This window comes from Marmota monax, unplaced genomic scaffold, assembly GCF_021218885.2.
Source record: "Marmota monax isolate L192 unplaced genomic scaffold, Marmota_monax_Labrador192_F-V1.1 WCK01_AAM20220418_F8-fsc00060, whole genome shotgun sequence".
NCBI classification, from domain to species: Eukaryota; Metazoa; Chordata; class Mammalia; order Rodentia; family Sciuridae; genus Marmota; species Marmota monax.
In genome coordinates this window covers 3,388,731-3,406,411 of record NW_026692826.1, presented here as the reverse complement: position 1 = coordinate 3,406,411, position 17,681 = coordinate 3,388,731, and the positions used below count along the sequence as shown (strand labels likewise).

Sequence of the window (17,681 nt, the reverse complement as noted above, 5' to 3'; positions counted from 1 at the left end):
AAGGAGGGAAGCTGCTCAGGAAAATGGTCCTGGTAAAGGGTCAGTGGGCCACCAGGCAGAGAATGGGAACTGAGGGGGTCACCCATCCAGAGAGGCACCCAAAACCTCCGTCCTCAGTTGGTGAGTTTTTGACTGGTTTAGGGCAGGAACCAATCCTAGCTGTTGGTCAGCCTGCTGGTGGGGCACGTGGAGCACGTAGCTGCAGTGAGAAGAGCAAGGGATCAGAGATGTGGGTTTCGGATGCGAATGATACACAATCCAGGGAGCAGAAATCCAGTGGCAGAGAGCAGAACGGTGAGAGCCCTCTGAACTGTTCACTTTAGAAGCCATGGGTTTGAGGATTAGGTCAAGAGAAAACTAAGAAACAAGTAGCTCAGGAGTACACCTGAATATCTGGACACCAAGAGGTCCATAGGTACCCCAATTCATCAAGTTTCCCACAGGGATGGGTTAAATCCAACCATAACTTAGCTAGGTGGGAGACGTGAACTTATACTTTTATGTTCTCCTCCTCTTAAAACTTAACTATTTAGAGGGAATGCTTTCAGTTTCTCTCTGTTTAGAATGATGTTGGCCTTGGGTTTGTCATATACAGCTTTTACAATGTTGAGGTATGGCCTTTCTATCTCTATAATTTCTAGTGTTTTAGACATGAATAGATGCAGTATTTTGCCAAATGATTTTTCTGCACCTAATCAGATAATCATGAGATTCTTGTCTTTAAGTCTATTGATATGGTGAATTATATACATTGATTTCTGTGTGTTGAAAATAACCTTGCATCCCTGGGATGAAGCCCACTTGATGATGGTGCACTATCTTTTTAATGTTTTTGTATGCAATTTGCCAGTATTTTGTTAAGAAATTTTGCATCTATGTTCATCAAGGATATTGGTCTGAAGTTTCCTTCCTTGCTGTGTCTTTGGCTCTAGTATCAGGGTGATGTAAGATTCATAGAATGTGTTTGGAAGAGTCCCCTCTTTTTATATTTCATGGAATAATTTGACGAGGACTGGTATTAGTTTTTCTTTAAAGGTCTGCTAGAACTCAGCTGAGAATCCACCTGGTCCTGGGATGCCCACTTTCACCACTCCTATTCAACATGGTCCTTGAATCTCTAGCCAGAGCAATTAGGCAAACGATATTAAAGGGATATAAATAGGAAAAGAAGAGCTAAAGCTATTTCTGTTTGCCAACAACATGATTCTATAATTAGAGGACCTTCTCCAAAAAAACTCCACCAGAAAATTTCTATAACTCAAACATGAATTCAGCAAATTGGCAGGATACAAAATTAACACTCATAAATCAATTGTGTTCCTGTACTCCAATGATGAATTAGCTGAACAACAAATTAGGAAAACCATCCCGTTCACAATAGCTTAAAAAGGAAAGAAAAAAAGAAAGAAAGGAAAAAGGAAGAAAGAAAAAAAGAAAAAAAAAAAACCCTGGGAATCAATCTAACAAAAAAGGTGAAAGACTTCTACAATGAAAATTACAGAACAATAAACAAAATAATTGAGAAAGAACTTAGAAGAAAGAAAGATTTCCCAGTTAGAACTAATATTGTCAAAATGTCATATTACCCAAAGCACTGTACAGATTCAATGAAATTCCCATAAAAATTCCAATAATATTCTTTGTAGAAATAAAAAAGTCAGTCATGAAATTTATTTGTAAAAATCAGAAACCCAGAATAGCCAAAACAATCCTTAGAAAAGCCAAGCAGGATGCAACACAAACTTTATACTACAGAGCTACACTAACAAAAACAGCATATGATTGGCACCCAAATAGGCAAGAAGACCCATGTAACAGAATAGAAGGCACAGAGACAAACCCACAAGAAGTTCAGTTACTTCATACCAGACAAAGGCATAATAGACATTGGAGAAAAGACAGCCTCTTCAACAAATGGTGCTGGAAAAACTGGAAACACATATATAGCAGAATGAAATTTAACCTCTATCTCTCACCTTACACAAAACTCAACTCAAAGAGGGTTGAAGACCTAGGTATCAGACCAGAGACCCCTGACCTATGAGATGAAAATGTAGGCCCAACTCCCCAACATATCAGCTTAGGAACTGACTTCCTTAACAAAACTCCTTCAGTGCAAGAAGTAAAATTTTAAAACAAAATCACTAAATGGGACAGCATGGAACTAAAAAGCTTCTTCACAGCAAAGAAAACAATCAAGAACATGAAGAAAGAGCCTACAGAATGGGAGAAAATCTTTGCTACCTACAGCTCATGGTGTTAAGTTCTAGAATATACAAAAAACACAACTCCCCCCCCCCGCCCCTGCAATAACCTAATTAATAAATGGGCAAAGGAACTAAACACACACTTCTCAAAAGAAGAGACAGGAATGTCAACAAGTACCTGAAAAAATGTTCAACATCTCTAGCAATTAGAGAAAGGCAAATCAAAACTACACTGAGATTTCGCCTCACTCCAGTCTGAAAGGCAATTATCAAGAATTCAAGTAACAATAAATGTGGGCAAGGATATGGGGAAAAGGTTCACTCATACTTGCTGGTGGGACTGCAAATTGGTGCAATCACTCTAGAAAGCAGTATGATCCCTTAAAAAAATCTGTGATGGAACCACCACTTGACCCAGTTATCTCACTCCTTTATATATATTCAAAGGATTTAAAATCAGTGTACTACAGTGATACAGCCACATCAATGTTTATAGTAGCCCAATTCACAACAGCTAAGCCATGGAACCAACCTAGGTGCCTGTCAGTACACAAATGGATAAAGAAAATGTGGTATATATACACAACGGAGTGCTACTCAGCCATGAAGAAGAATAACTTTATAACATTGGCCAGGAAATGGCTGGATCTGGAGACTCTCATGATGAGTAATAAGCTAGTCCCCGAAAGCCAAAGGTTGGATGTTTTCCCTGATATTTGGAAGATTACCCACAATAAGGAGGCGGGTGGTGAGGGGAAGAACAGAAGTTCAGTAGATTAGACTATGGGGAATGGAGAGAAGGGAGAGGGGACAGGAAAAGGAAAGACAGTGGAGTGAGTCTGACATAATATATGTGTAGAAAAGAATCACATCATGTACATCGACAAGAATGGGATCCTAATTAGAATAAGATATATTCCATGCTTATATGCTTATAAAATTATATCAAAATGGATTCTACTGTCTTGCATAAATAGAAAGAATCAACAAATACATTTTAAAAAAATACCTAAACGTTGCTCAGAAGTACAAGTCCAACAAAAATAAGGGCATTCTTCAGATTTGTGAAAACACAATGGTCTATTTAGGCTTTGAACAATTCCTCGTGTAAAAATTTACCTGTTTTCCATTCTGCCTGATTATCTGAATTTCAATTCCAGGGTCTTCCATACCAAGGAGATTTAAATATTTGTTAACATTCATTGATTAAAATATTTAGACATTAGTATTTGAATAATGTGAATACAATTAAGAATTACATACATTTTTATGTAAATTAGTTATGAAATGAATAATACACATATGTAATTGGATGCTACTTAAGCTTTTGAATATCATACAGTTATTTTTTTCAACTTGTGATTTCATAAGCAAAACTCACTCTGTATACAACTATGTGGTCAAAATAATTTTTTAAGATTTTACTGGGATATTCAGAGGGCTAGAGCATTCAAACAAAAAAAAATTTTTCAAAGTGTTATATGATTAAAAAACCCATAGTTTATGGAAGGTTTCATCTAAGTCAAATTTGTTGCTGTGGTTAGTTCATTAAAAGTCTCTGTGTGGTGTAATTTAGGAAAAAGGCTTGTTTTCCTTCCACCACTGCTCCTGGCGAGCTTCCTCCTCCTGTCCCTGACCTTCTCTGGGTGGTGCCTTGGTAGTCGATCCACTTGTCAGTCATCTTCATGTGGCGGAAAGTCCAGGGGTGTATTTTGGACTTACTGCCTCATCTAAAGTGAAGTCCTCTGTTCCCAGGTCAGACCTGTCACCAAGGATCCAGCAGCAAGAAGATGTGCTCTTTTTCACTTGCTCTGTCACCTCCTTTCCTTCATAGCTCCCCATGTTTGCTCTTGGCTTCTCCAGGGTGAGAAGAACCAGAGGAAAAGGGGTCAAACCTTTCTCACTGGCTGGCACTGTTGCAAGTTCCCTCTTGGTTGGTGAAGGAGGCTGGCATTCAAATCCGTTTTGCAATCAGAAAAAATTCTCTGTGTTGGGTATATAGGATGTTCCTAAGAACCATCACCTACATCACCTGCTCCCTGAAGAAGGTGCCCATAGTGCACAGACCATACACTCCTCCACTACTATTTTCTGCTCCACACCTCCACACTATTTTTAAATTTTTGTTTAGTTGTAGATGGACACAATACCTTTATTTTATTTATTTGCTTTTATGTGGTGCTGAGGACCGGACCCAGTGCCTAACATGTGCTAGGCAAGCTCTCCACCACTGAGCCACAACCCCAGCCCCCCTCCATCCTATTTTTGCTGGAGATTCTTGTCATAGTCCTGGTGTGGCTGTCTTCAAGATGATTCAAGTCCAGCCAAATACAAGAGATCTACTTGGTCCACAGGAAAACTCACACCTCACTGTCCACCAAATGTTGAAGTGTGTCTGGCCCAGTGCTGACCAGTTCTGCTCACTTGGTTGTCATGAACAGCCTCAGCCCGCCTCCTGCAGGCTGACCTCAGCTCTATTATGGTGAGACCTTTACACCTCCAAACTCAGGTGCTCCCTGAAACTCTCTCGCACACGGTAGGACCACGTTACTACAGTATGGTGAGGTAAGGATCAGTCTCACTCCTGACAAACAGCCAAAATTCTGTGACTAGTTCCCTGGGTCCTCCTTTCTTCCAGCATGAGAGGGCAAGTTCCCCCTCCCTTCTGCTTTTTTTATTATGAAATGTCATTAAAGAATCCTCTTTAACCAATACTCTGGGATTTTTCTTGGTACTGTTCACCCATTATTCAAAGCTTTACGGCCTCAGAACATTTCTGAGACAAGAAGAAAGTCTCATTCTGGACTCTATATTTAACAATTGTCATACACCATTGGAAAACATGAAGTTTGGGTAAGGCTACAAAATTTACAATTTACTAAGTGTTATCTAGTCAAAAGATCAGAAACATCAATTGAATATGAAATATCAATGAATGATCCCAGAAGAGATCTGGTATTTGAAAAGAAACTGAACCTGTTTCAGATTTATTATGGAATACTCATCTTGGAATCTAGGCTCTAATGAAGTGCTCAAGGAACTGTACAGAGATCCATTGTGCACAGAAGATAATGAGACACTTCAAGACCATTCTGTTTTGTACATTCTTATTTCCAAAGTTTCTGTCCTACAGGGATATCACAGTGGTCACTTCTAAATTCCAGCAGCTTGAGAAATGGAGCTAGGTTGGGAAAGCATATGTCCCACATTTAGGAGCATCCTGAAATCAGTGTAATGTAACCGAGCCACCAGAAAACACACCATTTGTGACTGTCAAAATTTGTGGAACTCTTCAGAAACTGTGACTCCATTTCTACTCAAACTGAAAATCGGTAAATTTCTTTTATTATTCTGTGACAATGTAGTAAATTGCCATCTGCTCAGTGCATATGGCCACTGTGGATCTGGACACTTGGATTTCTGGAATCCACTGGCAGCACTTAAAAATCACAGCAATTTTTTTTGAATCCCTCAGCAATTTCTTTTTTTCTTTTCTTTACAAAAACTGTTTACTGCATTTTATGTGCATTTCTAAATAAACGATGCTCATTGTAGTAAATATAGAAAATTATTTAAAAATAAAAAATTCAACTATTATTACTCCTTGTATAGATAAATCCTGTTACAGTGTACCTTATATATAAAAATATACTTCTGCAATTATTATTATATTAAATATAATGTTTTAAACTTTGTACACTGAAATTGTTAACATTTTCAGATATGAGTATATTCCTTGGGGATAAAATTTTCAATAAATGTGTAACATTCCACTTCATAGTTGTGCTATAATTTATTTAATAATAACTACTTAATTAATATTGAAGTTAAGCCAATTTTGTCTAATATAAATTAAAATGCGGTGAAATAACTTTCAGTTAAATTTGTTGAATAATTCATTCTTTTTGTGTTGGTTCATAAGGCTTATTTTATTGTTCATAAATTTTAGATAGTTTTTAATATATAGATTATTACATATATTGAGTATTAAAATCTGAATTATTGGACCTAATGCTATAAACTCTTTAAAAAATTTCACATTGCCAGATTGCTTTCCAGAAATTCCTTACCAACACATACTCCAAATCTAGTCATGTGCATGTCTTTTGACAGATTAAAAAAACAAAACAAAACAAAGAACAAAACAATTCTGTTGTTTCTCTTGTTGATTGTGAGAATTCTGCATACTTGGTACACTCCTTATCCCATTTATTTAAAATATTCAATCTCAGATTTTCATTAATTTTATGTTATTTAAGTTCAAAGGTGGAAAATAGATTGACTTTTTTTACTTTTTGCAATAAGTCCTTCACAATGAAAGACTGAGCTGTACTGTAACATTTGATGAAATGAATCTCATGTGAAATGTTCTTTTAGTTTTGACCAATGTGCATCAGGACACGGAAGATTTAGGACACCTCCAAAAGTCCCCTTCTGCCACCTCGCAGCCTCCAGTGCCCTCAGAAGCAGGCACTGATCTGATTTCTAGCGCCATAGGTTATTTTTGTCAATTTAGCAGGTTCTTGTGACTGTAGCATCCAGTTTCCATCTGTAGCTTTCCTTTCTTATTTATTTCACTTAAAAATTTTTGATGATGCTTATGAACATAAGTTTGAATTTTGATGAACTTCAACTTGTTTCTTTTTATAATTTGTGCTTTCAGCATTTTATTTGAGAAATCTTTGTATATCCTTAGGTTGTACCCATCTTAAACTGTTTGAGTATGGTGTGATGAGCAGTCCAGATTTATTATTCCAATGCAAATATCCAGTCACTCTAGAATAATTTATTAAACACATTTCACTTTTCTCTCAAAAATTACTAATGTACTTTTGAAAAAGGGCTTTGGTGTCCTTATCAAAAAATGATTTGTCCATGTATATGTGCATTGATTTATTTTCCTATTATGTTCTATTGATGTCTTTTTCTACCAGCTGTCTTGATGCTATCACTGGTAGAAAGTTCAAAAATTAGGAAGGGTGCTCATTTTGACTCCTTTTCAAGATTATTTGGATAGCATTTGCTCTGTGTGATAGTATTGGTCCTTTACCTTCCAAAGTCATTTAAAATTACCTTGTCAAATACCAAAAATAATGTCTGGCCTCTGTGACTTTTATGGGGATTGTATTAAATCTATAGATTAATTTGGAAAAGACTAACATGTAATAAAATTGGGTATTCCTCTCATGAACATGGTTTATCCTTCTATTTTATTTTATTTTTTTAGCTCTTTCATAATTTCTCTCAGCAATTTTTAGTTTTCAGTGTAGAATCTGGTGCTTACCTTGATACTTTATCCCTAAATATGTGATGGATTTTTGATGGTTTTGTAAAAGGTATTTTAATCATTCATTTTGTAATTTTTCATTGTATAAATGAATATATAAAATATGAACATCCATAATTTTTTTAACATTAACTGTGTCCTATAGTATTGCTGAATTCCCTTTTTAGTTGTGGTTGTTTTCTGACAAGTCTTTAGATTTTTCCATGTAACACTCCTAGATTATTCTTCTTTATAATTTTTATGATTTTACTTAATTTTCTTATCATTTTATGCAGATCGGGACTCTCAGTAAACTATTTCTCATGTGTAGTGAGAGAACATAACTTTGTCTTATTCCCAATCCCATGGGGAAAGCATTCAATATTTAATTCACAAGAGTGAGCTTTTGTGGAGGTTTTTATCAATGTCCTTCATTATTTAAGAAAATCCCCTTATATTACTAGGCTTTTGAGAGTTTTTTCATGAGATGATGTTGCATTTCATCAAATGCCTTTTTTAGAAAAATTATGGTGATCATATAATTTTCTCCCTTAATCTATTAAAACAATGAAACATTTCCGGAAATTTTGTATTAATGGGATATGACAAAATTGAACTACAGTGCATTTTTTTTAAAAGTATGACCCTCCATTTCATTTTCCAATATTTTTAAGCAGGGCTTTGTGTGTGTATATTCATGGAGGAAATGTGTCTGCATTTTTTTTGACTTGCTTATATTGTCTACTTTGGGTACCTGTCTGTGTTAGTGACCTCATGAGTGGGCTGTAGAGTCATTCCTTCTCTATTTATTGAAAAATTTTCATAGTATTGGTATTATTTCTTCTTTGAATGTTTGGTAAATTTCAACAGTGCAATTACAGAAACTGGAGTTTATGTATGGGAATATGTATGACAATTTAAATTTATTTCATGCATAGCACTCTTCAGATTTTCTGTTTCTTCTTGGATCAGGTTGGGTAATTTGAATCTATTGTATGGTATAAAATTAGACTATTTTATTCCATTCTGATGAAAACTATGCTTTAATAAAAAGAACAATTCCTTCAAGTTTACCATTAAATGAATGCCTTGTATATATTACCTGTTTTATTTCATATGGTCCCTAATTTATTTCCTTTGTTATCTTTTATTTTCATCTAGGGAATGGTAGACATGTAAATGAAATATCAGATTTTATTTTTGAAAACAAAGATCAGAGATGATGTTTTGCATGTTCCTTTATGGCAGATTTTTTTCTCCCCAAATTTAACATTTCTTATTACCTGAGCGCTTGGAATGATATTTTTGATATTAATATCTTAAGCTTTCTCAAACTGGAAAAATATACAGCTTTACAAAATATATCAAAGTAAAAGGCTGAAAATTAATGATCTAAATATCCATAAAGAGATCTGAGGAGGAGCCAGCAATCACCACAGAGTAACTAGAGTGAAGTGATCAGTAATGGTGCTTAAAGAGCAGAAATCAATGCAGTGCAGACAATATTTATATGCATTCCTCTTCCCGGGCGGCCGTAGCAAAGTGCCATGGCCGGCTGGCTTGAACACAGACATTTGTCCTTCTTAAGGTTCTGGGGGCTGGGAGACCTGGATCAGATGCCAGCAGGGTCCATCTCTTTTGAGAACTCCCTCCTTGCCTTGCAGACACTGTCTCCTTTCAGTCTCCACTAGGTCTCCTCTGTGTGTGACCTACCCTGCGGACATCAGTGATATTGGACTGGACACACACAGGGAATCTCATTTCACCTAACTGCCCCTTGGGGTCCAGCCTCCTGGTACCTTCACATAAGAGGTGCTGGAGATTAGGGTCTCAACGTCTGAATTTTGAAGGTGACAAAATTCAGTCTATAGCGATACTAAAAGGAGTTGAACATATAGGCAAATATTTGGTGGTACAGACTAGGGGGAAAAAAGCAACAAATAAAAAGAAATTAAGGAAGGCATATGACTCCAGTATTAAAAAGTTAATACAATGAAATGAGAGTTGAATTTTATGTCAATGACTTTGAAACCACTCGAGAAATGGATGATTTTTTTCAGTCACTGGTAGATTTTTTTTTTTAAAAAAAGCTAATTGTAATTGACAGTCTGTTAACCTTGGTTTTCAGTCTTTAGTGAAGAGGAGAGTTATTGAAGTTGAAAAATATGTGTCTGGACCCTACTGCCAGAGATAGATACCTACTTTATAGGTATGAGTGGGGCTGGAATTCTCTTGTTTAGCTCACTGATGCTAATGCCATCAGGGGTTCACAGGTATCTGGTTTTATTTTTTTTATTTATTTTTTTTTTGCTAGCATTTGTACCTGTTTCCATAGGATGAATTGGAAGCTGGCTGAAATGATGTCACAGATGTTAGCAGACGAAAGAAGACCGTCTTACCTGCTTTGTATGCACCTGTATTGTTTTGAAATCCCTTCACTCTGCTTTCCTGTGCTGTGTCACCTTCTGCTCTGAGGTAATACCTGGGGGCCCACAGGAGCTTGGGTACCCGCTCCAGGTCAGATTCAACTCGGGACAGTGCAGTCCATCTTGTACCTTCTTACGTCTTGCTGGACTCCACTAATACCCTCTACTAATTGTCCTGTCTTTCATCAAAACCAGTAGGGAAAATCCAATTCTAGACTTCTCCTTTTAAAGACACCTCTAATTTATGTGAGGAGATATGAGCCTATGTCACTCCCCACTCAACTTTCCAGGGACAGAGGAAGGACAAGGCGTCTACTTCTTACTTTCTATAAGACTCTCTTTTTGAAGTCATTTTTCTCCTTGTAGTTCACAGCATGGAGAATGCAGCACTTCTGGAATAATTATTCCCCTGGAAAGCTCTTTCCTTCACATTGCTAAGAATGTTTTCAGAATCTACATCTTTATTTTTACCGTTGGTGTAGGGGATTTTGCCAGGGCAAGTTAAGCAGCATCTTTGGATGCTTCAAAATACTCCTTCAAGAGTATGTGTCATTTTATACCAATCTGGTTAGACAAATGGACCATCTGGATTTGGCCCTGTGGTAAGGAAACACTACAGAACATTTTTGGTTCCCCTGAAGCCTCTATTGCAAAGTAGAGGCAAAAACAGACAGAGCTTTGACTTTCATTCCATTGTAATACACACTGAAAAGCGAGTAAGAAAAGTGGTGGTTACTTGCTAAATTATATTCAAGGTTTGTGTAAATCAATTAATGAAATTGAAAATAGTGCAACACAAAGCTGGGCAAAAGAGCTACGACTCCTTCAAGACTCTGTGCTTTATTCTTCCTGCCAGGCTGGCTGTGCCTACAGTCCCTTTGAGCTCACTGGTTGTCTTAGCCTTCCTTGTTTCACGGAACTTGAATTCCACAGGATATTCATATGCACCATGTGAGAGGATTTCTCAAGAACTCTACTAATGTTTACTGTAACCATCATACAAGTTGGTTTTTGTTTCCTAGGGCCACGGCAACAAAGTATCCAACATAGATGCTGTAAAACAACAAGGGAAAGTTATCGCTTAATAGCCTGGAAAGCCCGAAGTCTAAGTCAAGGTGTAGTAGGGTGGTCTCTCTGATGCTCCATCTTTTCTAGTCTGTGGTGTTTGCAGGAAGTTATTGGGTCCTGGGCCTGTTGAAGATCACCACTCCATCCACATGGCTGTCTCCTCATGTGTCCTCCCTTGTGCACATCTGTCTGTCAGTGTCCCGAATTCCTCTCATTGGGTTAGGGCTCATGCTAATGTCCCTGCTTGAACTCGGTTGCCTTTTTCCAGATACAGCCACATGCTGCGTACGCAGAGCTGAAACTTCAGCATGTCCCTTTGGGTAGGAGACACGGCTCAGTCCATGGCATGCCATCGCCACTCTGCTATTGTCATCACAGCTGTTTCCTGGGACTTGCCGTGGCAATGCTAGCGCTTGTGGGCAGCACTTACAACTCAGTCCACTTCTTTCCCTGTGTAAGTTGGTTTTGCTCTGTGTCTCCCTATGGACAAAATGATAAGCCTGCAACCTCACTGGTTATAAAGAACATGTATGAGCGTCAAGATCATATACCTTATATCATTTTTGAGGAACTGGGAAAAAGTCCCTAAATGGATATTTATTGTTACTGTTGCCACTGTCCTCTCATGAACCAGTGGCCATCTTCCATCAGTAAAGTCCTGCCAGTGTTAGTTTTAATCACTGATAGGCATTAAGAATTTCAGATTTGTCTGAGGAAGCTATTTTGAGGATTAAAAAGTAATTTTTAAAAAGAAGAGGATAATCTAATTGATAAGAATTAATCATAACTGTACCACGGCACAGTTTTTTTTTTTTTTTTTGGACATGTATTTTATCATAGCTTAGAAAGCAGCTTAGCATCATTGCTATTTATATCCCTCAGTCATTCATTTCTTTCTTCCTCTAGGTGATGCATTTTAACCTCTCTCATGGCTTCACAGGTGAGCTCTGCTGTGCTTCTTGACTTTGGGTTTGGACACAGGACCTGTTTGGCCAATGCAATATCAGTGGACATGAAATATGCAGAGGATGAAGTTAAGTTGCAAGTTTGGTCTTTCTCTCTTGCATCAGTTATTAATTGTTTTGAGACATGCTTTTGGTAGCTGCAGGTGTAGGGAAGATAAGAGATACTTGGAGTCCATCTCAGCAGAACCCATTTAACTGAACTGAGCTCCAGCCACTCCCCTATCCATGAACAGCAAAGACATGCTTCTGGTAATGGCAACATAGTATTTTACAAAACATCGATTGATAGACCTTCCTTGGAAGTTGGTGTCCTTCACTGTTGTGCAAGCTTCTTGGCTAATGACCATGTTTTGTTCAATTCTACATTTCCTTAGCTTAGTTTTTGGATATCATAGGTCCTCAAAAATATTTCATGTGTGAACAATGAAAGAGTGAATGATATTTATAGGGGTCTGAGTTCAACGGAGGCAAAATGGTTACTCTGACAATCCAGGTAAAGGGTTTAGAGCCAACATAGAATATTGCTTTGGTTTGGAGAAAATATGGCTGAAAGTAGGAATTCATGCTGAGTCTAGTCCACATTGGCAGAGCCACTGGGTCTTGGATAAAACCAGACCCTCAGACCTGACTGAATCAGCCAGATGTCAAACATTGAGGTGACTTTTTGGTTGGTTTGCTCTGGACACAGAGAGGTGTCTTGCATTGGTAGCAAGCTGGACGTCCCCCATATTTCCTTCCAACTGCCACTGCAGGGCGTTCCTGCAAATGAGCTGCCTCTTGATCACGACACTCTCTTTTGCCATGGATGATGAATATGCGACATCTGTTTTCCAGAAGTGTTATTATGGGTTGTGAAGCCTCGATAAACAACTGTGACTGTTACACTATATATTCATACTTTCCAAGGTCAGTGTAGGCTATCTGAAATGCTGCTGAAATATCTGGAGATCCAAGAAAGTGTAAGAATTTAAGTTTTGAAAAGTCTACTTCCTATACTATTTCTTGTGGCAGTGTTACCTGAAGTCTATGAATTGTGTGTGTGTGTATGTGTGTGTGTATGTGTGTGTGTGTGTGTGTGTGTGACAGAGAGAGAGAGAGAGAGGGTTTGTGTTTGCTTATATATAACGTAGGATCTGAGTCAATGGAAAAGCAGCTGACAGCTTTAGATAAAGGTGATTATGGCAAAGAATTTAATCAATAACCACTTTTATTTCAGCAAAACACATTATTTTTCACCTTTAAAATTATTTGCATAAATATCTATTCTTATTTAGCCTCAGAGTAAATAAGACCAGGCTGTCTGAACAGCCAGGAAAATACTAGAGGAGAAGTAGCAATTTTGAATGTCAAAATAATGCTGTGGTCAAGACCAAGTGGTGTGCCTTTACCTCGATTGTAGAATACCACAAGGTCATCACAAGCCACTCTAATGTAATTTTCACATCAATTCTGGGTACTTTATCTTATCTTTTAGGAGAAAAACTTCAAATTAAATCCAACCACATGATTGACAAGATAACAAAGTATTTCTCTGACAGAGAATAAATTGTATAATTTAATACCAAAATGCCTCAAGGAAAAAAAAAACTGAATCTATAATGACAAATTCTTCATAAAGGACTTAGTTCAATCTGTACATATTAATGACTTCAAACATGTATTAAGAAGTTAATGATTTTGTTTATTTTAGAAGGTTTGTCTTGAAAAGTCTGGAACAGTGATTGAGAATCAATGAAAGAAGAGTTTTGAAACACTACTTTTAAAGACATTAATCAGCTAGCTAAAACAACAAGCATCTTCCTTACGCATTTTAAGTCAAGTTAATGGTCATAACTGTTGGCTCCAAGGGCAGCCTCAGACCTTAAAGAAAGGGTCCAGCCAGCTGAGAATCAATCTTAGTCTTGACCATGAGGTTTTAGAGCCCATGGGAGTTAATCACCTCCAGGGGCTTCTCAGTTGGAGCTGGCATATGCACAGGGGACGTCTGATGAATAGGAAGTGAGAAAACTAGGCATGAACATAAGAACCTGTGTGATCTGTGTGTACACTTCTTCCCCAGCTGTATATAGACACTAGAATGATTGAGTTTGCCACAGTGGAGTCAGAAGTCTTGATGTATCTTGAGCTTTATTCTTTTTATTGACCTAATCTAATATGCATGAGAAGTATTAAAAGTTTTAATTAGCTTTCCATGGGCTAGGGAAAGGTACCATGTGGGTTTAGGGATCCACCTGAACAAAAAGAAGACTCCAAGCCCTGAGCTGACTACACACCTGGCCTGGAGGTGGGGAGACAGTGATTCCCTGGGAAAGGCAATTCTCCCATCAAAGGGTTTCCTGTTGTTGCCAAACACTGAAGAGGTGTGTGTGCGTGTGTGTGTGTGTGTGTGTGTGTGTGTGTGTGTCTGCATATATACTGAGTTAGCTTGCAAGTTTCTTTATAGGGCACTGTGTACCTTCTAAAAGCCATTTAAGTGAACCCGATACTACCTTACCCAGCTCAGTAATTATTCATGGATTTGTTAAATGTATTTTAAAAAGCACGTTCACCCTTTTGCATGGTTTATCAAACAAAGAAAATTTAACACAAGCATTTGTGGCCTGGGCAATATTACAATTTCAGATCTGCTCTAAAGTATAGGCAGGAATTTTTTGTTGTTGCTGTTTTCTTTGTTTTTACTTGTGATCCTTTATAAAAGGAAAACTCTGCTTTTCATGTAGCTCTTACATTTAATTCCATATTTGTTTTATCCTAAATCCAAATCTATATTTAAATTTTCCTTTTCTATTCTAGGCAAATTAACATTATCATCAAATAACAAACAGAATTATAATAAAAGGATTCCATTTTCCATTTGGATGGAAACCATACACAACTTCAAATCTTTAAACTGAAAGCACATAGTGTACACTGGAAGAGATGCATCTCCCTCAATCTTAAACCCTTTCGTATTTCCTTTATGTAGTACTTGACAATTCTTTTATTAGTAGGAGTTTTTTTTTTCTCTCTCTCTCTTGCTGTCTTTCTTTTTCTTAAACTGTGAATGAGCAGCACACTTCAAGCAGTATGGTTATGGATGTTTTGTGCTTATCACAGCTCCAGAAAACAAATCAGATGTGGAAATCTGAGCGAGGTGGGAAAGGAGCCGAGGTGTAAAGAGGAACCCAGAAAAAGCTGCAGAAATGCTTTTTTGTGTGTATGTGTGTGTGTGTGTGTGTGTGCGCGCGCGTGCATCTGGGGGTGTACCATGGATTGAACTCAGGGGCACTCAACCACTGAGCCACATCCCAGCCCTATTTTGTATTTTATTTAGAGACAGGGTCTCATTGAGTTGCTTAGCCCCTCACTTTTGCTGAGGCTGGCTTTGGACTCCTGATCCTCCTGTCTCAGCCTCTCCACCTGCTGGGATTATAGGAGTGTGACACTGAACCTGGCAGAAATGCTTTTGTGACTTTGTAAAAATTATCTGACAGAGGCAGTGTCTGGCACCTGCATATATTCATGATCAATAGTAGGAAAAGTCCTGCTTCCTTGTTTCAGTGACAAATAAAAGAAAGAGTGTTCTAATGAGCTGTGAAATAGCAGAGCTTATTAGCAACATTGCTATTAGTAGCAACAGGACTATGGTCATCAGTGGTGTCATGGTGCACTTCACCTGTGCAGTCTAGTTCATACACCATGGAGGGTCCCATAAATTCTCTTTAATAAACAGTGTCAAGTTTCACCAGTTACCCTCAGACTTTCTCAATACTGACCACCAAATGCAAACATTGAAAAGTTCCTATTTGCACAATACTAGATCACCTGGTAGTGGTGTTAATTACTTAAAAAGTAGGGGAAAATGGGCTCATAATCAATTACTAATTATCCTGAATATAATTCAAGACTTTCCATTGAATAATAAATACATTACTCCAATTGCATCGGAGGTGCTAAGCAACAGCATGCAGCATAGATTGTTCAGAGGCATCAGAAATGCCTGTTAAATTAGAGGCTGGGGGTACTCTGAGATCTCATCCTCAGTACTTTCCTACTGAGAGTAACAAATACCTTAAAAGTACTTGACAACCTGAGGAGCCACATTTGTCAACATAAGCTCTGAATCTGTACCCACTTCCAGAGAAGGAAATGTAGGGGTGCTATATATTCAAAGGCTGGTGGTACTCTGAGATCTCATCCACGGTACTTTCCTACTGAAAATAGGAGCAAATGACAACGCCAAAGACAAGGAGCCAGGAGACCTGGGTTGTACCTTCCCATTTTCTCTAGTTGCTGTGCCATCGTGGGAAAGTCCCATAATAATGTGGACTAATGGATTTGTTTCCTTTTTTTTTTTTTTTTGGTTAATATGATTGGCCTGACACGTTACTGAGGTCCTCTCCAGCTCGGGTCCTACAGCTAGCGGATCCCCCCCACCCCAGGTGTGGCAGGCTCGGACACTGACCATTCTGCTCGCGCTGCACCCCAGCCGCCAGCAGGTCTGGCTCCCCGAGGCTGATGTCGTTGAGCCGGGTCCCCAGGCACTCCATGCACAGGTGTTTGCACCACTCCTCCGCCTCCAGCTCTGCAAAGGAGCACAAGGACAGTCAGCGGTGCTCAGCGACAAGGACACACTCCCTGGACCCATTGTCCCCGCAATCCCCCAAAGAGAACCCCACAGGCGAAAGCCAGGCGCAGGAAGTGAACAAAGTCCCCACCATCCTTTTCCATGTTGGACCATCCATTTTCAAAAGGTCTAAGATCACAGCCCTTCACTGTATTCCCAAATAACAGTCTGTCAATGTTTGTTTCCTGTACAGCAGATTTTAGACTACTTTAGTTTTTGGAGAGAAATTACTTAGACAATCAATCAGTCAATCAATCAATAAAGAAACAATAAGATTAAAGTAGATAAATGAGTAATCGAAATAAAATGCCAGACTAGATTAAGCAAGTGAATGTTTTCCGGGCTGTGAGTTAGATTTGTGTGGGTTGAAGATCCCTTGTCTAGGTCATTCTGAATGACAGCGGATCACAGACTCTGGTGATGTCCAAAGCTTTCAGACTTCATAAAAACAAATGACTCCGACTCTAAGGCCTGCGTGTGTGAGCAGGCTGAGGGTTGGCGTCATTCCTGCCTTCCAAGTAGGATCGTTGGTTAGCACCCGACATGATTGCTACTTGACTATGCAGAGATTGCAAAAAGGTTTGATATTATGGGCAAGCTCCAATATCACCAAACAGAAATTAGATCAGAACACTGAGGCCTGTCCAGAGAAGTTTCTGACTTTTCCATGCAGCGTAAGTCTGTACTAGAATAGTTTAATATAGATTTCTGTCAAACCTCCTGCTCTCTGTGGATGGCATTCCAACCTTTGCCTTGACATTTTAAACGCCCCATGGAGAGTTATCTGTGACAGGTTTTCGGGACTCCACACATCTGAGTACCAAAAGCTCTTCTCTGGGTTCAACACGACAGACTTGGCTTCCTTCCTGAGCTGAGGCGCACTGCCTTAGCCTCGAAAATAGTTTGGATTACTTTGATGTCAGGACAAATTTATCATTTATTTAGTTTTATCAAGACCATGGTTATATACTATTAGACAGTAAAACAGAAAAAAAAATGCTTCCCTCCACAGGGTACTATTCTAATAAAACTAAAACTTCCAGCTTTCACTCTAATCACGACAGGCATCATCCCCATGTTTTCAAAATTTCCCTTTCTGTTGAGAGCCGCCATCACCCGGAGTTAAGGATCAGGCAGATTCCC

The 17,681-nt window shown here is 38.4% G+C and overlaps 1 protein-coding gene across 1 annotated transcript in view; it reads right to left on the bottom strand.

Annotated features, from left to right (window-relative positions):
* Positions 1–17,681, bottom strand: part of Dok6 (docking protein 6) — a 372,278-nt gene that overhangs the window by 138,291 nt on the left and 216,306 nt on the right. Inside the window, exon 4 of the mRNA XM_046448628.2 lies at positions 16,377–16,496. Within this exon, the coding sequence (XP_046304584.1) occupies positions 16,377–16,496 (120 nt within the window). The remainder of the gene's footprint in view (positions 1–16,376; positions 16,497–17,681) is intronic.